The sequence below is a fragment of the Pogoniulus pusillus genome, chromosome 31 (assembly GCF_015220805.1).
Source record: "Pogoniulus pusillus isolate bPogPus1 chromosome 31, bPogPus1.pri, whole genome shotgun sequence".
In the NCBI taxonomy this organism is placed as follows: Eukaryota; Metazoa; Chordata; class Aves; order Piciformes; family Lybiidae; genus Pogoniulus; species Pogoniulus pusillus.
In genome coordinates, this window is record NC_087294.1 from 38,023 (window position 1) to 59,239 (window position 21,217).

The following is a 21,217-nucleotide window of genomic DNA, read 5'->3' on the forward strand; positions in this document are numbered from 1 at the left end:
CAGTAAACAGAGCAGGACCTGCACAATCAGATTTGGTCCAAAGAGTAGACGGTGATAAAGTTCCTGTTGTACATGAAAAGAATCTGTTAGGGAAAACTGTTTGGGTATTTTCTCCTTTGTGGGAAGGGAAACCTGTCCGAGGAGTGGTTTCTGCTGAGGGTCCTGGTCATACATACTGGGTAATGCAGGAGAATGGTGAAATCCAGTGTATTCCACAGAGAAATCTAACCTTAGCTGAGAGAGTTTAAATTTAAGCTGTTAGGAGTTTTCTGTTCTAGGTAACATCGGCGCCCAACACTGAGAGAGTCTACGATAGAATCTACAGCACGTGAGCACGAACCCAACGTCACCTGGGAGTCCCTGTTCTGAGCTTTTGAATCACCTACATCTGATTGAAGTGTGAACTGAACTTGTATATATTGTTTTATTGTAAATATTGGTTTAGATTAGATTGGATAATTCTCAGCGATACTCTGAGCGAAGTAGACAAGGGGTGGATTGTGATAGTTTGAAGCAAGCTGGGATGTTTTGGTAAAAGAACTAGATAACGGGCAGTGAAATGAAAACAATTGATGTCAACATCTCTCATAGTCTCGCTGAGAACTCTGGGAAGAAGAAAGACTTTTTCTCCATTTTGTTTCTCACTCTTGCTTTTGCCTTAGACCTGGTCACATCTCATTAACCCTGCTCCTACTAACCTTGCTCCCTAACCTCTTGGCTGCACCTCTTTTCTTCCTGAGAATTGGGGTAAGGTTGAGAGGGCTGGGAGGAGGTGTTGGGGTGGTTTGAGAGCCCCTCCTGGGGACTCAGGTTTCTGGGAGGGGAGTTGTGCTTCTGTATTGTTTATCCTTTGTATATTTCTGTATATAATTGTATATAACTGTATATATTGTAGATAGCTGCTTGTAAATTCTGCTAGCTGTAAATAAATTGCTTCATCTATATTCCCAGGGTCCGTCTGAGTTAGCTGGGGCAAATTCAAAAGTGTGGGAGGGGCGGGGTAACCCCCAAACCATCACAGCATGGAACCACTGACTGCACCTGCCCCCCGAGAAGCTCAGGGCTCAGCCACAGCTCTCCAACACATACAGCACCCGCCCACATCAGCCACTGGCCCCACCTCGATGCAGCTAAGCAGGACGATTGTTGCACTGCAGGGGATGCAGTGGAAGCATCAGCAGAAGAGCTGTGGTGCATGGAGTCCAAACTGAGCGTAAGCACATCACTTCTAGAGTGCCCTCAGCATCCACCAGCAGCCCCCAAAGACAAAGCCAGGCCTGGCTGCACGGCTTGGGCACTACTCAAAGAAACCCTCTGAAACAGGCAACTCCTCAGTCTCACCAGTCCTGATCTCTGCAGCTGCCGTCTGACCCTGGTGTTTCTGAAATAGCCAGCCAGGTGCTTGTCTGTGAGGCTGTTGTAGCTGGGAGCAAACCTGAAAGAGAAGCGCTGCAGATGCACAGAAGCCCTTGGCAGACAAATCATCACAGCTTCCCTTACAGAGACCTCCCCGACAGCCTCGATGGGTCACTCCCAGCACTCTGCCAGAGAAATGCCCACCAGATGATGCGCAGCTGGAAGCTGATGGCCTCCAGAAGATTGCTGCCAGAGATCACAGCTTGTACATGAGATGTACATCGAGCAGCTGCCACCACCAAGGCACAGGCTCCAGCAGAGCTCAGCCCTGAGGCACTCAGCTCCCACCACAGCCTCCTCAGGTGTGAGCTCTGACCTTCAGCAGGTCACTCTCACACACAGTCACAGGATACTGCACTGCCTTGGCTTCAGGGACCTTAGAGCTCATCTAGTTCCAAACCTCCCCTGCCATCAGCAGGGATGCCTTCCACTAGACCCTCTTGCTCAAGGCTTCATCCAACCTGGCTTGGAGCACTTCCAGGCTTGGAGCCTCCACAGCTTCTCCGGGCAACCTGCTCCACTGCCTTACCAGCCTTGTGGGCAAGAATTTCTCCCTCCTGCCTAACCTAAATCCAGCTCCCTCCAGCCTGAAAGCCATCACCCCTCACCCTGTCACCCCATGCCTTTGGCCAAAGTCCTCCTCCAGCTCCCCTGGAGCCCCCTTCAGATGCTGGGAGACTGCCACACAGCATTTGGAGTCGCAGGCCTGCTTGAGCCCAGCAGGCACAGGGGCAGCTCCACGGCCACTTCTTGGAGGTAGCCTCCCCTCACTGAAGAGGGAGATGCCCTCAGGTGTCTCCAGAGCCCCTGCTCTACAGCACAGACCCACCACATGGCCCACGCCACCTGCTCAGAGCTGAAGGGAAAGCTCTACAGCGCAGCTGAGCTCCCACACACAGAAGTACTCCGGGCAAGAAAGAGCAATGAGCAACAAAGCAGAAATCCCAAACACCACGGAGCCTGGGGACGTTCTCTGGGCTTTCACACTCATCTGGTGGGTGGCCTAGCAACAGCAACTTCAGTTTTACCCAATTGCTCTGGCCCTTACCAGTCCTGCTGGCACTACAGCAACTTCTGTGCTGGGCTGCAGCAAGAGCAGCGTGGCCAGCAGGGCAAGGGAGGGGATGCTGCCCCTTTACTCTGCTCTCCTCACACCCCACCTGCAGTCCTGCGTGCAGTTCTGGAGCCCCAACACAAGCAGGACATGGAACTGCTGGAGCCAGTCCAGAGGAGGCCACCAAGATGCTCAGAGGGCTGTGGCAGCTCTGCCCTGAGGACAGACTGAGAGAGTTGGGGCTCTGCAGCCTGGAGAAGAGAAGGCTGCCAGGAGACCTTGCAGTGCCTTCCAGTATCTGAAGGGGGCTACAGGAGGGCTGGGGAGGGACTATTGACAAGGTCTAGCAATGACAGGACGAGGAGGAATGGGTTTAAACTGGCACGGGGGAGCTTTAAGTTAGACGTTAGGAAGAAGTTGCTCAGGGAGGTTGTGGCTGCTCCCTCCCTGCAGGCGTTCCAGGCCAGGCTGGATGAGGCCTTGTGCCACCTGCTCTAGTGGGAGGTGTCCCTGCCTATGGGGGGGGCTGGCACCGGCTGAGCTTTGAGGTCCCTTCCAACCTAAACCATTCCATGAGCCTATGACTCTCCAGACCCCCTTTCCAACCCAGTGTCCGCCCTGGCAGCTGACAGCAGCAGAGGACTCTTTACCACCCGGGTAGAGCGAGCACTGCGGGCACGCAGGCGACGACTCCCCTCGGGGTCTCCGTGCCACCCAGCACCACCGCCCCGGCACCGACCCGCAGGGCAGCTCAGGGAGGCGGCGGCACCGCGGGGAAGGGCCCGGCGCGGGAGCCCAGCTCCTGCTGGCGTCTCCTGCCCTGCTGGCGTCTCCTGCCCTGCCGCCGCACTCACCCCGGCTGCGGGCCGGTCATGGCGGCGGCGAGAAGGGGCACGAAAGGCACAGCCAAGAGCCGGCAGCGAGAGCGGGCACGGCACAGCGCGGGCACGGCACAGCGCGGGCACGGCACAGCGCGGGCACGGCACGGACACGGCCCCGAGCGGCGCTAGGGTACGGCGCTAGGGTACGGCGCTAGGGTACGGCGCTGGGATACGGCGCTAGGGTACGGCGCTGGGATACGGCGCTGGGATACGGCGCTGGGACACGGCGCTGGGACACGGCGCTGGGACACGGCGCTGGGACACGGCGCTAGGGTACGGCGCTAGCCGCAGTGACCGCACAGAGCTGGGGCTGCCCGGGGCTGCCCCACGGCTTTCTGGCCCGGGCCTGGCTTCCTGCGCTCGCAGCCCGGGGTCTGGCGTGGCCCCAGCAGGAGGGGCCGCAGGGTCGAAGTGTCTGAGCTACTGCGCCCCAGGGGAAGGGAGAGGAGAGTGGAGAAAAGGGGGGAAAGGCAAGGGAAAAAAAGGGGGGACAGGGAAAAGAAGGGGGAGAAAAAGCAAAATAAAAAGAAGAACCATAGAATCAGCCAGGTCAGAAGAGACCTCCAAGCACATCCAGCCCAACCTAGCACCCAGCCCTGCCCAATCAGCTAGACCGTGGCACTGAGTGCCCCATTCCAGGCTTTGCCGCCCAGGTACGGTGTCTCCACCACCTCCCCGGGCAGCCCATTCCAATGCCAGCCTAGACCTCCCCTGCCACAACTTGAGACTGTGTCCCCTTGTTCTGCTGCTGGCTGCCTGGCAGCAGAGCCCAGCCCCACCTGGCTACAGCCTCCCTGCAGGCAGCTGCAGACAGCAATCAGCTCTGCCCTCAGCCTCCTGTGCTGCAGGCTGCACGCCCCCAGCTCCCTCAGCCTCTCCTCGCAGGGCTGTGCTCCAGGCCCCTCCCCAGCCTTGCTGCTGTGCATCTACTCTCCAACAAAGTCAGTGCCCACAGGAGTGCTGTGCTTGCATCCTCACCTTTAGGAATGTGGCAGGATGAAAGGAAAAAAGCATCTGTTGCAGGTGCAGAGCTCCAGGACAATATGTTCTTAGCTTGGGGCTGCACTAAGGGGCTGTCAGCTCTGGCTGCTAGGTGCCCCGATCTCGCCTCTCGCCAGCCTCCGTACCCCAACATCGCACGGTGTGGCGGAGGCCTGGCTGCTCCCTCAGCTCTCACTGCCAGCTGCTCAGGCCCCTCTGCAGCTCATCCCGGCCCACCCCTGCCCCTGTGCCAGGAGCACAGCTGTGCCTCACCTCCTGTGGCCAGCTCCACTCCCTCACCTCCATGTGCAGGGCTGCTCGGGGAGCTTTCTGCCATTGGTTCCTGCCCAGGGCACCTGGCTCCGGGCAGCTCTCTGTGCCGTGGGGACATGAGATGTGCTGCACCCTGCTCCTGCTCCACCTTCCCTTCTGCTGACGCCTCCTCTGCCACTGCTGCCCCACCAGGCCCAATCTGTCCTGCTGCTATTATCGCCTCCTGCGCCACCCCCCTGTCAGCCCCCCTGTCACCGGTACCCACCACCACCTGCTGCCTGTCTCCTGCCCTGCCAGCACTGCCTCGCTGCTGCTCTGGGGATCTTTCTCTTGTGGGCAGCTGCACGTTTCAGCAGAGAAAGGGATTTAGGGTGTCTGAGGAAGAGCAGCAGGGCAGGCAGAGGCTCCTTCGCCTGGGGCAGAGCCATGGTGCACAGCCCTTGGTGGCATTACCCGTGGGAGCCCAGGAGGAGATGGGATTGTCAGTGGGCACAGGAGCAGAGCACACTTGTGTTAGCCGAGCTCCCGCGGGATGAGAGAGAGTCAGGACTGCAGAAGTGTGACAGGGGCTGGAGGAGAAGGGCTCAGAGCCCCTCTCATTAGCAGTGTGAAAGCAGAAAATGAAGAGAGAACAGGGGCAGGAGATATTTGGGTTCTCCCTAGTGCAGGCTGTGATCTATCAGGCAGGGATTGCCAATTCCTCCGCCTCCTCCCCTGGCTCCTCTGCCTCCTCCAGACTGCCCTCTGCCTCTTCCCCCAGGTCCTCTGTCTCCTCCACAGAGTCTTCTACCTCCTCCACATTGCCTTCTGCCTCCTACCCAGAGACCTCTGCCTCCTCCCCCGGGCCCTGTGCCTCCTCCCCAGGGCCCTCTGCCTCTTGCACACTGCCCTTGGCCACTTCTGCACTGCCCTTGGCCTCCTCCACAGGGTCCTCTGCCTTCTCCACACTGCTCTCTTCCTCTTCTCCAGGGCCCTCTGCCTCCTTCCCAGGGCCTTCTGCCTTCTCCACACTGTTCTCTTCCTCTTCTCCAGAGACCTCTGCCTCATCCCCAGGGCCCTCTGCCTCCTCAAACAATGGCCAGTCTCTGAGGAGGGTAGGGAGGGGTTGAAGCCAGGCATGCATCAGTTGCTTAAGCATGGAATTTTGGCCTCTTGTCTGTCTCCTCACAATACTCCTGTGCTACCTGTAAAGAAAGGTGAGAGGACTTGGAGGCTGGCGCAGGACCTTCGGGAGGCTGGTGGAAGACTGGGTTTGCAGTGGTGTCAAATGCATCCACACCCTTAGCTAATATCCCTCCTGATCCTAAACGGGACAGTGTTATTGACCTAAAAGATGCCTCTGGGGCTTGTCCTCTGGCTGAGGAGCGTGGGGATATGTTTGCATTTGAATGGCAAGACCCAGTGACCCCCAGGAAACAGCAGCTGAGGTGGAGCAGGCTGCCACAGGGATTCACTGAGTCTCCCAGCTGGTTCAGACAAAGCCTGGAAAAATGATTGTTGTCCTTTCCCAAAGCCACCAGGACGGCAGTCACACAACCTGTGGAGCATCTCTTGACTGCAGGGACAAACATGAGCCATGCTGGGACCACAAGGATCAATCTTTGGAACCTCTTGGCTGGACTAGGATTGAGGATATCAGAGAAGAAGTTGCAGTTTGTAGAGACTGAAGTGTTTAGGACAATGGTTCTGAGAGGGAAATGGGAAGCGGACCCTGACAGAGTCCAGGGGATGCTCTCAGTGCCTCCTGCCAAGAGCAAGAGACAAGTCAGGAAACTCTTAGGGCTTTGGGGATGTTGCAGGCCGTGGCTAAATGAGCATAGTAAAAATGTAACCTTCTGAGATGAGACATGAGCTGGGGAGGAGGAAATTGAATGGCGTAAGGGAGATGATGAAGCTCTTAATGAGGTAAGAGAGTCCCTCCTTTGGGCACCTGCACTGAGTCTCCCTTCTCTGAGCCAACCACTTCAACTTCTTGTCAGTGTAGAGAGTGAAACAGCTTATGGGGCATTAACTCAAGCCTGGGGGCATAAAGAGCAACCTGTGGCTGGTTTGCCCAGCTGATTGGATCCAGCAGCGAAGGGGTGGCCTGGCTGTGTGCAAGCAGCGCCTGGACTGCAGCGTTAGTGGAAGGCAGCAGGAAGCCGACCCTAGGAGGAAAGCTGCAAGGGTTCACTCCTCAGGCCATTAAAAGCATTTTAAACCAACAAGCAGAACAGAGGCTAACTGGTGCTAACACTGTAAAGCAGGCAGCTGCTCTCATTGGTGGCACAGACCTCGAGTGCCCTCCCAGCCACTGTCTGACCCCTGCCCAGGTTTGATACGGGGAACCAACAGAGTCTCTGCAACACAACTGCTGAAATAGGAGCGACTGCCAAAGTAGGAGAGAAAGGATCTGTCAGAGCAGGAGCTGCCTGAAGGGGAGCAATGTTTTGTGGGTGGGTCGTCAGGATGTGTTAATGGGAAGAGGCTGCCAGGAGATGCTGTTAGTAGTGGAAAAGCCATGGAGGTGATGGACAGTGGTGAACTTCCTCCTTCATGGCCAGCAGCACAGACCTGTGAATTGTATGCACTGAATCAGGCTCTGGCACTGGCATCTGGGAAAGTGGGAACAATCTACCCGTCCTTGAGATCTGCCTTCGGGGTGCTCCATACCTTTGGGGAGAGCTGAGAGGAAAGGGGTTTGTTAGATGCAAAGGCTAAGAGTTTACTTCCTGAAGGGTTAATCAAAGAACCCCTGGAAAGCATAAAGCTTCCAGAGGAAATTGCAGTGGTACCCAGGGAAGTTCATCCAAAAGGGATCAGGGTGAGCACCCCTGGAAATAACTGAGCAGACAGTGATTACCTAAGCCAAGAGCAAGGAAAATGCTGGGACAGTGACACCAAAACACCCACTGGGTACCAGGGCACTCTGTGATCATTTTCTAAGGCACTGTGGCTGTTGTGGCACCTTTGGACCCACCTGACAAATAACCAGCAAGTGGCTAACTTGCCAGGAGGTCAATAAGGAAGCAGTGAGGCAAGCCCCCATAGGGGGTAGCTCCATATCCCTGAGACCCTTTCAGGCCATCCAAGTGGAGTTTACTGAACTGCCTCAGGCTGGGAAAATGAAGCATCTCTTGGTGACTGTAGAGCATTTGACACATTGGGTGGAGGCTGTGCCAGCTGCAGGAGCAGTGGCGAGTGCAGGAATTAAACCAGGGCTGGGAAATGTTACCCCAAGATAGGGCCTTGGTGCCAGGATTGGCTGGGAGAGGGGAACCCATCTGACCTCCAAAGGACTGCGGCATGGGAATGAGCGCTTCAGAAGAAGGTAGCAGCATCCCTGGCATCCCCAGAGCTCTGCAGCAGTGGTGAGGATGAATCAGCTTCAAAGCAGAGTCTAACAAAAGGAATGACTGAGCCTCACTTGTCATGGATTCAGTACCTGCCTCTGGCCTTGCTGCCAGTTCGGCCACAGCCGAGAGCCGAGGTGGGGCTGTCACCATGTGAAATGCCTGCACTGCTGTGTGCTCAGCCACATCTGCTCTGAACATCTCAGACAGCCTCCTGTCTGCAAGTTCTGGGTGGAAAAGCAGAGCAGGTCCAGGGGAACTCCATTGTGTGATGGCTATGGAAGGAGAGAGGGCAGAGGGAGAAGGTGCTGCGACAGTGCTGCTAGAGGAGAAGAAAGAGTGGAGACACACACAGACCCCTAGAGACCCTTGCAGAACCCTACAGGCCTATACAGATGTCAGCAGAGCTTTAAGAGGCCCCTACAGACCCACACAGGCCTCTACAGACCTCTAAAGGCATCCAAACCTGCTACAGACCCTTCCAGACCCCTGCACACCTCTACAGACCTCTGCACACCTCTAAGAGACGTTACAGACACACAGAGACTCTTACAGACCCCTGCTGAGCACTGAAACCTCTGCAGGCTTCTGCAGGACACACCCAGAGACCTGCAAACATTTCACAGACCCCTGCAAATGTCTACAGACCCCTACAGAGCTCTATAAACACCTCCAGAGACCTGCAAACATTTCACAGACCCCTGCAAATGTCTACAGACCCCTACAGAGCTCTATAAACACCTCCAGAGACCTCCAGACCCCTGCGGGGCTCTATAGACACCTCCAGAGACCTACAGACCCCTGCGGAGCTCTATAGACACCTCCAGAGACTGGGGCTGCAAGAGAGGCCACAGAGATGTGTTGGGCTCAATGCAGCAATGGCAGCTTGGCAAAGCCTGGCCCAAGGGAGCAGGCAGCTCCCACAGCACCTTTCAGACCATCCAGCAGGAGATCAGGTTCAACAAAAAGGGCCAGAGAGAAACTAAGAGGAGGAAAAGCATCCTGACCATGAACGGGGACTGCTCAGAGCCAGAGGCAGCACAAGGACAGGAACACAAACACAGGTAAGGCAGTTTTGCTCTCTGGCTTTGGGCTGCACTTCTCTCTCTCTGACCTACCTCTGTGTGACTGAGCCTGCTGCTGCCTAACCCCCCTGGCCGACTCTCCACACTCACCTTGAACGTAAGGCAAAGGCTGGGGTAAGCAGAGGGCTGGGAAGGAGGTGGAAGGGGGTTGGGAGCCCCTCCTGGGGACTCTGCTTTCTGGCAGGGCTGCTGTGTTTCTGTAGTACTTTTACCTTGCCTGTTTCTGTCTGCAGCTGTAAATACTGTCAGTGTCTGCTTGTCTGCTGTGCTGAGCTGTGAATATAAAGCTTCACTTCTCTGATTCCCAGATGGGCTGAGCCTAGGCTGGGGGAATTTCTTAAGTGGGGGGGCAGGCAGCACCCAAACCATCACATCCTGTTAGTGCAGAACGACAAACTTTATTGAGGTGAACTTAGTAAGAACTCAGCCTCGTCCCCAGCGCCCTCAGCCTCGTCCCCAGGGCCCTCTGCCTCCTCCTCCCCACCACCCTCAGCCTCGTCCCCAGCACCCTCAGCCTCGTCCCCAGGGCCCTCTGCCTCCTCCTCCCCACCACCCTCAGCCTCGTCCCCACCGCCCTCAGCCTCGTCCCCACCGCCCTCAGCCTCGTCCCCAGCGCCCTCTGCCTCCTCCCCAGTGCCCTCTGCCTCCTCCTCCCCACCACCCTCAGCCTCGTCCCCAGCGCCCTCAGCCTCGTCCCCAGCGCCCTCTGCCTCCTCCTCCCCACCACCCTCAGCCTCATCCCCACCTACCTCTGCCTCCTCCCCACAGCACTCTGCCTCCTCCACTGGGCCCTCTGTCTCCTCCACACTGCTCTGTGCCTCCTCCTTAGGGCCCTCTGCCTCCTTCCCTGGGCCCTCTGCCTCATCCCCATGCTCCTCTGGCTCCCTAACAGGGCCTTCTGTCTCCTCCCCAGGGCCCTCTGCCTCCTTGCCAGGGTCCTCTGCCTCGTCCCCAGGCTCTTCTGCCTTCTGCACCAGGTCGTCTCCCTTCTCCCCATATTCCTCTGCCTCCTCCCCATGCTCCTCTGCCTCCTCCCCATGCTCATCTGCCTCCTCCCCATGCTCCTCTGCCTCCTGCCCATGTTCCTCTGCCTCCTCCCCATGCTCCTCTGCCTTCTGCCCATGCTCCTCTGCCTCCTCCCCATGCTCCTCTGCCTCCTCCCCATGCTCCTCTGTCTCCTCCCCAGGGCCCTCTGCCTCCTCCCCAGGGCCCTCTGCCTCCTGCCCATGCTCCTCTGCCTCCTCCACCACAAGGTCTTCTGCCTCCTCCTCCCCAGGGCCCTCTGCCTCCTCCCCAGCACCCTCAGCCTCATCCCCAGCACCCTCTGCCTCCTCCCCACCACCCTCAGCCTCGTCCCCAGCATCCTCAGCCTCATCCCCACCTCCCTCTGCCTCCTCCCCACAGCACTCTGCCTCCTCCACTGGGCCCTCTGTCTCCTCCACACTGCTCTTTGCCTCCTCCCCATGGCCCTCTGGCTCCCTGATGGGGCCCTTTGTCTCCTCCACAGGGCTCTCTACCTTCTCCACACTGCACTCTGCCTCCTTCAAAGGGTCCTTTGACTCCTCCACAGTACCCTCTGCCTCCTCCTCCTCAGGTCCCTCTGCCTCCCTTCTAGGGCCCTCTGCCTCTTCCCCCGGATCCTCTGCATCCTCCCCAGGGCCCTCTGCCTCCTGCACACTGCACTCTGCCTCCTTCAAAGGGTCCTCTTCCTCCACCACCGAGCTCTCTACGTTCCCCCCAGGCCCCTCTGCCTCCTCCTCTGGGCTCTCTGCCTCCTCTACACTGCACTCTGCCTCTTCTACCACCTCCTCTGCCTCCTCTACCAGACCCTCTGCCTCTTCCCCCAGCTCCTCTGCCTCCTCCACATTGCACTCAGCCTCCTTCAAAGGGTCCTCTACCTCCTCCACTGGGCTCCCTGCCTCCTCCACCAAGCTCTTTGTCTCATCCACGGTGCCCTCTGCCTCCTCCCCTGGCTCCTCTGCCTCCTCCCCATTGCACTCTGCCTTCTCCTCAAAGCCCTCTGCCTCCTCCCCAGGGCCCTCTGCCTCCTCCCCAGGGCCCTCTGCCTCATCCCCATGCTCCTCTGGCTCCCTAACAGGGCCTTCTGTCTCCTCCCCAGGGCCCTCTGCCTCGTCCCCAGGCTCTTCTGCCTTCTGCACCAGGTCGTCTCCCTTCTCCCCATGCTCCTCTGCCTCCTCCCCATGCTCCTCTGCCTCCTCCCCATGTTCCTCTGCCTCCTCCCCATGCTCCTCTGCCTCCTGCCCATGTTCCTCTGCCTCCTCCCCATGTTCCTCTGCCTCCTCCCCAGGGCCCTCTGCCTCCTGCCCATGCTCCTCTGCCTCCTCCCCATGCTCCTCTGCCTCCTGCCCATGCTCCTCTGCCTCCTCCCCATGTTCCTCTGCCTTCTCCCCAGGGCCCTCTGCCTCCTGCCCATGCTCCTCTGCCTCCTCCCCATGCTCCTCTGCCTCCTCCACCACAAGGTCTTCTGCCTCCTCCTCCCCAGCGCCCTCTGCCTCCTCCCCAGCACCCTCAGCCTCATCCCCAGCGCCCTCTGCCTCCTCCCCACCACCCTCAGCCTCGTCCCCAGCATCCTCAGCCTCATCCCCACCTCCCTCTGCCTCCTCCCCACAGCACTCTGCCTCCTCCACTGGGCCCTCTGTCTCCTCCACACTGCTCTTTGCCTCCTTCCCATGGCCCTCTGGCTCCCTGACGGGGCCCTTTGTCTCCTCCGCAGGGCTCTCTACCTTCTCCACACTGCACTCTGCCTCCTTCAAAGGGTCCTTTGACTCCTCCACAGTAGTACCCTCTGCCTCCTCCTCCTCAGGTCCCTCTGCCTCCCTTCTAGGGCCCTCTGCCTCTTCCCCCGGATCCTCTGCATCCTCCCCATGCTCCTCTGCCTCCTCCCCATGCTCCTCTGCCTCCTCCACCACAAGGTCTTCTGCCTCCTCCTCCCCAGGCCCCTCTGCCTCCTGCCCATGCTCCTCTGCCTCCTCCACAGGACCCTCTGCCTTCTCCCCAAGTCCCTCTGCCTTCTCCCCAAGTCCCTCTGGCTCCTCACAGGGCCCTCTGTCTTCTTCACACTGCCTGCAGCCTCTTCCTCTGGGCCCTCTGCCTCCACCTGAGGGCCCTCTGCCTCCTCCTCTGGGCCCTCTGCCTCCTCCCCAGGGCCCTCTGCCTCCTCCCCAGAGCCCTCTGCCTCTTGCTCCGAGTCCTCTGCCTCTTGCTCCGAGTCCTCTGCATTCTTCAAAGGGTCCTCTACCTCCTCCATCAGGCTCCCTGCCTCCTCCACCAAGCTCTGTCTCATCCATGAGCCTCTCTACCTCCTCCCTCTCAGGGCCCTCTGTCTCCTCATCAGGGCCCATTGCTTCCTTTCCAGCGTCCTCTGACTCTTCCATGAGGCTCTCTGCTTCCTCCACCAGGCTCTCTACTTCCTCCACATTGTCCTCTGCCTCCTCCACAGTGTTCTCCGCCTCTTCCATGAGGCTCTCTGCTTCCTCCAGCAGGCTCTCTGCCTCATCTCCAGAGCTCTCTGCTTCTTCCACATTGTCCTCTGCCTCCTCCACCACCAGGTCTTCTGCCTCCTCCTCCACCAGGCTCTCTGCCTCCTCCACAGTGTCCTCTGCCTCCTCCACCACCAGGTCTTCTGCCTCCTCCTCCACCAGGCTCTCTGCCTCCTCCACAGTGTCCTCTGCCTCTTCCATGAGGCTCTCTGCTTCCTCCAGCAGGCTCTCTGCCTCGTCTCCAGAGCTCTCTGCTTCTTCCACATTGTCCTCTGCCTCCTCCACCACCAGGTCTTCTGCCTCCTCCACCACATTGTCCTCTGCCTCCTCCACCACCAGGTCTTCTGCCTCCTCCTCCACCAGGCTCTCTGCCTCCTCCACAGTGTCCTCTGCCTCCTCCACCAGGCTCTCTGCCTCCTCCACAGTGTCCTCTGCCTCCACCACCAGGTCTTCTGCCTCCTCCTCCACCAGGCTCTCTGCCTCCTCCTCCACCAGGCTCTCTGCCTCCTCCACAGTGTCTTCTGCCTCCTCCACCAGGCTCTCTGCCTCCTCCTCCACCAGGCTCTCTGCCTCCTCCACAGTGTCTTCTGCCTCCTCCACCAGGCTCTCTGCCTTCTCCACAGGGTCCTTCTCCTCCACTGGGCCCTCTGCCTCAGACACCATCTCACCCACCATCTTCTTCCCTGCAGGCCCTCTCACTCCCAGAGTCTCCTGCGCAGCCTCTCCTGCCTCAGCCACCTCCCCGTGCAGCTCTTTCCCCTCAGGCATGGCTGCAGCCACCTCCCTGCCCAGCTGTGCCCCTGCCACTTCCTCTGCCCCAGGTGCCTGCTCTCCCCATGCTGCCTCGCTCTCTGTCCCCTCCATCTGCCCCCCAGGGGCCACTCCCGCAGCAGGCTCCGCTCCCCTTGCTTCAGCCTCTTGACTTGGCTCCCTCTGCACTCCATCTCCCCAGGAAGCCACAGGCTCTGCCTCGGGCTTCTCCTCTCTCTTCCTGGCAGGGGATGGCTTTTTGCCCACGTGCTTTGCCACCGTGCACCTGTGAAAGAAGAAGGAGAATGGCAAGTGCCACCTTTGCCCTGCTGTGAAAGGCAGTAGAGCCAGGCAGCTCTTCAGCTCAGCAGCAGCACTGCAAACAGGCTCCTGCCTCTGCACTGGCCCTCAGCCCCCCAGCTGGCTGAGGGCAACTCACTCGGAGGAGCACCCTGGCACCCTCGAGAGCTGCACTGCCACAGCTGCACTTCTTCCCCCAGGAAGAACAGCACTGCCCCTGCTGAACGGTGACAGTGGGAGCAGAGACAGGTGCAAACCAAAGTGATCAGGTGTCCCTCCTCTGCAGGCTGCTCTGGCATCAAAAGGAGTGGCAGCCTCTCTGCCAGCCCTGGCAGAAGACCTCTCCCTGACAGGGAGAATGTGGCCAGCGGAGATGCTTGCCAGTGACCACCTCAGGCTGCTAGGGCTGGCCAGAGACAGGCACACACAGGCAGCAACCAGAGAGAGGGGGAAGGCAGACAGACAGTGGGGCTGGCTCAGGCAGATATGAACCCATCTCTGGTGACTCTGTCCATTCAGAAACTCCACTTCAGAGCCTTCTAGAGCCCACCCAGGAGCTGATATTTGGCCACTGCCAATTCTACAGCCGCTACCTCCTTGTCTTAGATTGGAGGAGACAAACTAGGGGAGAGTAGAGCAGAATTTCTGTCCCAGTGCCTGACCACTCTTGCAGCAAAGAAATTGTCCCTCATGCCCAACCTAAACCTCCCCTGACACAATTTGGGGCCACTTCCTCTTGTCCTCTAGGGAAAAGAGACCAACCCCCAGCTCAGTCCAGCCTCTTGTAGAGAGCAAAGAGGCCTCCTCTCAGCCTCCTCTCCTGCAGGCTAAGCAAGCCCAGGTCCCTCAGCTGCTCCTCAGCAGCCCTGCTCCCCACAGCCTTCACCAGCTCTCTTGTGGGCCTCTGAGAGCCAGGCTCAGCTCTGCACAGTCCAGAAAGTGCTGAGAAACAGAGCAGGTGCCACAGAGCTGGGGGGTGCCAAAAGGTGAAATCAGGGCAAACAAGGGATTAAGTCTCTCACAGGTGGGCTGCTGAGTCCTTGGGACCATACCTGTGGCAAGGAGATGCTCCCTCCACGTGGACAAAGCCAAAGGATCCCCGCCTGCCCCCCAGCCGGGAACGCCTCTGCAGCTGGAACTCGCAGCAGCAGCTCAGCCTGTCCACTTGCAGCCCGTTGAGATAGAAGGTGAGGCTGAAGGGGAAGCCACGGTGCCTCCTGGAGGTCAGCTGAAAGCTCTCTGTAGGTGCAGGAGGGAAAGGCTTCAGAGGGAAAGCTTCTACTCAGTTTGGCCCAGGCAGGGTCCCCGAGGGTAGCTCACACAGGAGCGCACCCAGCTGGGGCTGCAAAGCCTCCAGAGAAGGAGACTCCACAACCTCTCTGGGCAGCCTGCTCCAGGGCTCTGTCACGCTCACTGTAAGGAAGCTCCTCCTCATGGTGAGGTGAAACCTCTGCTCCAGTTTGTAGCTGCTCTCCCTTGTCTTATTGCTGCTGACCACTACAAAGAGATTTGCCCCAGCCACCTGGCACCCAGCCCTCAGCTGTTTTCCTCCAAAGAGATGTCACTCTGCCACCTGCCTTACAGCTGAGGAGCAAAGGCTGGGAGACCTGGGGCTCTTTAGCCTGGACAAGAGCAGCCTGAGAGGGGATCTCACTACTGTCACAGATCTTTGCAGGGTGGGTGTCAAGAAGAAGGGGCCAGGCTCTTTACAGCGCTGTCCTGTGCCAGGACGAGGCCAATGGACACAAACTGGAAGCCAGGAGGTTCCACCTCCACATGAGGAAAAGCTTTGGTGTGAAGGTGCTGGAGCCCTGGAGCAGGCTGTCCAGAGGTGCTGTGGAGTCTCCTTCTCTGGAGACTGTCCAGAGCCATCTGGATGGGTCCCTGTGCGCCCTGTCCTAGTGCAGGGGGGTTGGACTCGCTGGGCTCCAGAGATCCCTTCCAGCCCCTTCCATTCTGTCCTTCTCCTCCTCCTGCTGTGGCTCTGCATGGAGCAGTGCAGCCCCAGGACAGAGCTCCTGCAGTGGGGCACAGCCCTTCCTCAGGGCAGCACCTCACAGCTGCGGCCAGGCTCCAGGTCAGCACAGCCACACTGGTGGCTCTGGGCCTGCACTAATCTGCTCACACTCACTGAGCAGCTGAGAGATGCTGCTCCTGCAGCTATGTCAGCCTGCTCTGCATCCAGGCCTGGAGGGCACTGAGGCTGCTGCCCAGCTCCACGCTGCGGGGACTGGGCTGCACTCCCCTTACGCAGTTCGCTTCATTGGCCAAACTCCTCTGTGCAAAACTGATCTAAGTCACAGAGTTTGGTTCAATCACCTCTCTAAATCCCTGCTGCCCTCACCTGCAGCACTCCCTGGAACCTCCCCTCAGCCTTGGAACAGTACAGGCAGCCTGAGTGTGGAGGCAGATGGTACAGAAATGCCCTGCCTCAGCACACCTTGACTGAGCTCAGCTGAAACCATTGGGATGCCACATTTTAGCCAAAGGACAAAGACGTGAACAGAATCAGGAGGAGCTCTTTGACCACGCTCACCTCCTTCCAGCAGCAGGCCTTTGTACACACAAAGGTTTTCTCCTCCACAGTGCTGCTGGTAGACTTGGATCTTGTCCCTGAAGCTGCTGTCACCGTGAGCCAAGTGCAGAGGCTTGCCCAGGAAGACCATGGTCACGAGCACGTTGCTGTGCACAGAGGGCTTGTGCAGCCCTCCAGGCTCCTGCAGCAGCAAGCACACAGCAAGGGCATTCAGCCTGCAGCTCCCACAACAGCTGCACACGAAGCTGGTGGCTGAGCACACACTTCAGGCTTCCTGTCTTTGAAGGCGGCCACTGAACTGCTCAGACTGGAAAGTGTTTTGTCACATGCAGAAGGGCAAGAAATGGCTTTGTGTGAAAAATGGTTCCCATGTCAATAAAAGAATGGCAAAGCAGAATATAAGAGTATGAGAAAATGAGAATCTGTCACTGTGCGAATGGCAGAGCAGGGTGTGTTGGAGCTAACTAAGCTGGAGACGTGGGAATCTACGAGCGATAACAGAAAGCGCTGTGAAGAGATAGCCCCCTGTGAATAGGGGACATGAACAAAACAGGGGTGTGCCAGAGCTCTCTAAGCAAGGCTAGGGATGAACGATAACAGAAACCACCATGAGCACGGTAGATAAGAGACCGTAAAGCAGGCGACTGTGAAGATGCAAATAGCTGAGTCACAAAGACACCTGAGGAAGACTCGTTACTTCAGCCTCACGACCACCAGAGAGAACCCCAGGAGGATTAGCAGGCATGCGCAACAGTTCCAGGAAAAACTGCAACCGTTTTGGGCAATGATAAAATCTGGATTACACTGCTCTGTGAGTGTGTGTGTGAGCGGGGAATAAAAACCCTGCAGCTGCATGTGTGCAGTGCGCAGCTGTGGAGATAAACTGCCTGCACCCAGCACTGCTCCTGGCTTGCCAAAATAAAACTCCTTCAACTTATCTCTAAGGTTTGGGTGGCTCAATTTTAACATCTGGCCATTTGAAACTCCACTGCATGCAACTGCCCAAAGGGCAGGCACCATGTTTAGTGAGCCAGAGGCTCCTGGCACCCTGTCATTTCCTGCACAGGAGCCCAAACTGGCTGCAGATGCAGCGTGGCAGAGAAAGCTGTCGTACCCTGGAGGCATCTCGTAGAACAGAATCACAGATACTGAAGGGCCACAAGAAGGTCACCTGGGAGCCCTGAGACTAGAGAGGCTCAGAGACAGGCCCAGACTGACCACAAGGGAAGGTTTGAGCTCAGTCCCTGTGGAGCTGCTTCTTTAAGCAGCATTTTTCTCCCCAGCTGAATCCCCATCTCTGCAGGTGCTCCCCCGGGGCAGGGAAGTGCTGCTCAGGGCCGTGGCTTAGCAGCAGCTTGGCAGAGTTAGAGCAGGCTTGGACTGGACCATCTCAAAGGTCTTTTGCAAGCCAAATGATTCTGTGACTCTGTGACCCTGCAGGCAGCAGAGACAGAGAGAATTTACCCCTGCTGGCAGCTGCCCGTTCGGGGCTGCCATGGGACGAAGGCGTCTCCAGCTGGGCATCCCGTTGCTCCTGGCAGCTTCGCTTTTGGGCTCCGGTGGCGGGTGAGGAGGTGGCACTGGCATCCCGTAACGGCCGAGCAGAGGGATGTGACACGCAGGTCTGCCGCTCACGTTCTCCTTCGCCTTCACAAGCCTCGGGCCCATCCTCTGCCCCTGCAGAAACAGTGTAACAGGTTACATAGGCTTGGCCAAACCTGCTCCCGGGCACGGCGGCCTAGCCCCGCTGTGGCTGCTCTCCACCCTGAGCAGCACACACACACTTCTAGAGCAATGCTTTCACCTGGCTGTGCCAAACAGTTCTGAGCTCTCGGCATTGCCTGGGGGGCTCCCTCCCTGCCTGCATTGCAGCCAATCTCCGGGGAGGGAGAAAAAGCTGCCAGCAGAGAGGTGTTGCACCCTCCGAGGCAAGTCACCGCATTTCTGCTGCGTGTGATCCAGAAGGGGGCGTGAGAGCAGTGAGACAATGGCTTGGAAACTAATAGCAGGTGACAAAGGAGAGCCAGAGCTGGTAACCGTGTGCAAGGAGTGCCTGCAGCACACAGCTCTGGCAGCCGCAGCACTGAAGCAGTGCCACAGAGCTGCCCTAACGTTGCCCTCGCAGAACGAAACGTGGCCCCACCCCCACGGTCACAACCTCCTCGTGCCCACGTGCACAGCGTTCCTCTTTAGAGCCGCGGGTCCTGGGTGCAGCCCCTGCCGCTGCACAGTTGCCAAGGGGCGGGAGGCAGAGCGGCTGCTGGCCATTCACGGGAGTTGTGCTCAGTCGACGGGAGGCCTGGGAAAGGGAAGAGAAAACAGCTGCAGAAACTCAGGGCACAGCTTCCAGTGCAGAGCCACCGCCCCGAACATGGAGAGGAGACTAAGGGGGGACCTCATTCCTCTCTACAAATATGTAAGGGCTGAGTGCCAGGAGGCTGGAGCCAGCCTCTTCTCAGTGATGCCCAGGGACAGGACAAGGGGCAGAAGGTGGAAGTCGAGGCAGAGGAGGTTCCACGTGAAGCTGAGGAAGAATTTTTCCCCTGGCAGGCTGACGGAGCACCGGAACAGGCTGCCCAGGGAGGTTGTGGAGTCTCCCTCTCTGGAGGTGCTCAGGAGCCGTCTGCATGCGTTCCTGTGCCATCTGCTCGGGGTGATCCTGCTCTGGCAGGGGGCTGCACCAGATGAGCTTTTGAGGTCCCTCCCAGCCCCTGGCATTCTCTCATTCTATGACTTCAAGGCTCCATTAACATCCCTTCTCTGCAGACAGCCAAGAGGCTGCTAAGCAGAGCTCCAGAGCATGGCCTTCTGCAATAAGCTTTGCTCTCACTGCACCCCTGCAGCTCTGTTTGCTCTCCTGCAAGACCTCCACGGCTTTCAGAGTTCTGCTGCACCTGTAAGCTTGCCTAAAGCCACAGCTGACACTGACAGCACTCCAGGTGCTGACACCAGCCTGACCTGGGCAAGCTGTTCAGCGTCTCAGCACCCTCGCTGCAGAGTTTCTTCCTCACCTCCAGTCTAAGCCTTTCCTCTTCCAGCTCAAAGCCACTGCCCCTCAGCCTGTCACCAAAAGCCCTTGTAAAAAGTCCCTCCTCAGCTCTCTCCTAGGCCTCTCCCAGTCCCTCAGTGGGTGCTGCAGGCCAAGCAGCACCGGCACACCTGCAGCAATGCGTGCTCACACTACAGCTCGTGCAGCATCACTCACCAGGTGGGACTGAGCAGCAGCTCCTCCAAGCACTGCAAGCTGCAGCTCAGGGAGGTTTCTGGCACGCAGCGGTGGCCGTGGGACACAGGCAGGGCTGGCAGCTTCCACTAACCACCTGGAGCCTTCCATCTGAAAGAGCACAAATGGTGTCTGTCAGCTACTAGAGCCTCTCACAGCAACACTGCAGCTTGCCTCCTCTCTGCCCTTCACTGCATGGACCCAATGGAACAGCTGGTTGAGGAAGGAGAGGAGATCAGAGGCAGAATGAGAGAGGGATGAGGCAGAAGACTTGTGCCCAACCTTGGACTCATTGCCCTGCAGCCCTCTCCAGCTGCTGAGCTCCCCAGGATTCGACTCCAATGCCTCTTTTTGTGGGTCTCCTCATTCTTGGCTCGGCTGAAGGTCTCTCAATAAGCCCCTGTCAAATGGCACAGGGCACACCTGCCAGCTCCCATCACCACTCAGGAGCACTCAGGCCTTACCTTGATTTTCTCCCACTTCTCCATCCTCACAGAATTTCCCAGCTTCCTCTTCTCCACCTGCTGCCGATGCTACCAGTGGAAGGGAAAGAGAAGGCTCAGCAGCAGACCTCAGGAGGTGCCACTGAATGACACAACACTTGCCCCTGTCCTGCCTCTCGCTCACCTGCTGCTCTCTGCCTGTTACCCTCACTGAGCCTCTGATGAAACCAGGATTGATGCAACCCCTCTGGCATCAGCTCTGTGCCCATCAACGTGGCAAGGGAAGAGCTGAGTATGTGTGCAGGGGCAGAGACCAGCTCCGTTCTGGGGATGTGCCCAAAGTGTGTAGTGGGACAGGATTTAGAACCCACTTCAAACTATCTGCTTCTGATGAGATGTTTCTGAAGCCAACCAACCCTGTGAACATCAGCCCATAAGCTGATGGCTACCAAGGAGCAGGAATGGATTCAGGACAGCATGTGGCCCTTTAAGGCCACTTCCAAGCCAAGCCGTGCTATGATTCCCAGCAGGGGAGAGCCCTTCAGGGCAAGTGAGGGCACAGCTACATAGGACAGTCTGCTAGGAGCTAACAGACACTGGCTGTCAGCAGGGAAGCCTCGGAAGAGGCTTGGCCATCACTGCTGAGCACATACCTGCAAGTCGAGGACCTTCTGGAGCATGGCACGAACCAGGCACTCCTCCAGGTGTCGCAGGTAGTTCTTCCTGATTTCATTTCTCTGGTACTCCTTCTCAGAGATGATCCTTCCACTCCTTGAGATCTGCCAGCAACACGAGGGAAGCTATGGAAATAACCTGGAGGCTCAAAGGTGCCCCCAGGGCACAGTCTGAAACCCCTCTGAGAGCCAGCACCAGGCTGTGCATTTACAGACTGAAAGGTCCTGCAGAGGCAACCTCCAACAAGCAAAGAGAAATATGGAGCAAACCACAAACCCACTCTGAATTTATCACAGCCTCTCCCTCAGATGTCATCTGCTGCCTGGACATCAGCTCTAGGTGGATTGGCCTCGCTCTGGCTGTGCAGCATGGAACCACTGACTGCACCTGCCCCCCGAGAAGCTCAGGGCTCAGCCACAGCTCTCCAACACATACAGCACCCGCCCACATCAGCCACTGGCCCCACCTCGATGCAGCTAAGCAGGACGATTGTTGCACTGCAGGGGATGCAGTGGAAGCATCAGCAGAAGAGCTGTGGTGCATGGAGTCCAAACTGAGCGTAAGCACATCACTTCTAGAGTGCCCTCAGCATCCACCAGCAGCCCCCAAAGACAAAGCCAGGCCTGGCTGCACGGCTTGGGCACTACTCAAAGAAACCCTCTGAAACAGGCAACTCCTCAGTCTCACCAGTCCTGATCTCTGCAGCTGCCGTCTGACCCTGGTGTTTCTGAAATAGCCAGCCAGGTGCTTGTCTGTGAGGCTGTTGTA

The 21,217-nt window shown here is 58.1% G+C and overlaps 1 protein-coding gene across 1 annotated transcript; it reads right to left on the reverse strand.

Moving 5' to 3' along the window:
• Positions 1–3,528: 3,528 nt before the first annotated feature.
• On the reverse strand, positions 3,529–20,462 carry LOC135189130 (glutamate-rich protein 3-like). The gene is made up of 11 exons (XM_064169154.1): positions 20,428–20,462; positions 19,796–19,864; positions 19,314–19,442; positions 18,267–18,407; positions 17,573–17,785; positions 16,109–16,289; positions 14,625–14,811; positions 11,633–13,558; positions 10,372–11,461; positions 10,123–10,182; positions 3,529–3,771 (listed from the first exon to the last, which is right to left on the reverse strand). The coding sequence occupies exons 1-11, from the start codon at positions 20,452–20,454 to the stop codon at positions 3,529–3,531; spliced, it is 4,266 nt and encodes a 1,421-aa protein (XP_064025224.1). The 5' UTR covers positions 20,455–20,462.
• Between the last annotated feature and the right edge of the window lie 755 nt (positions 20,463–21,217).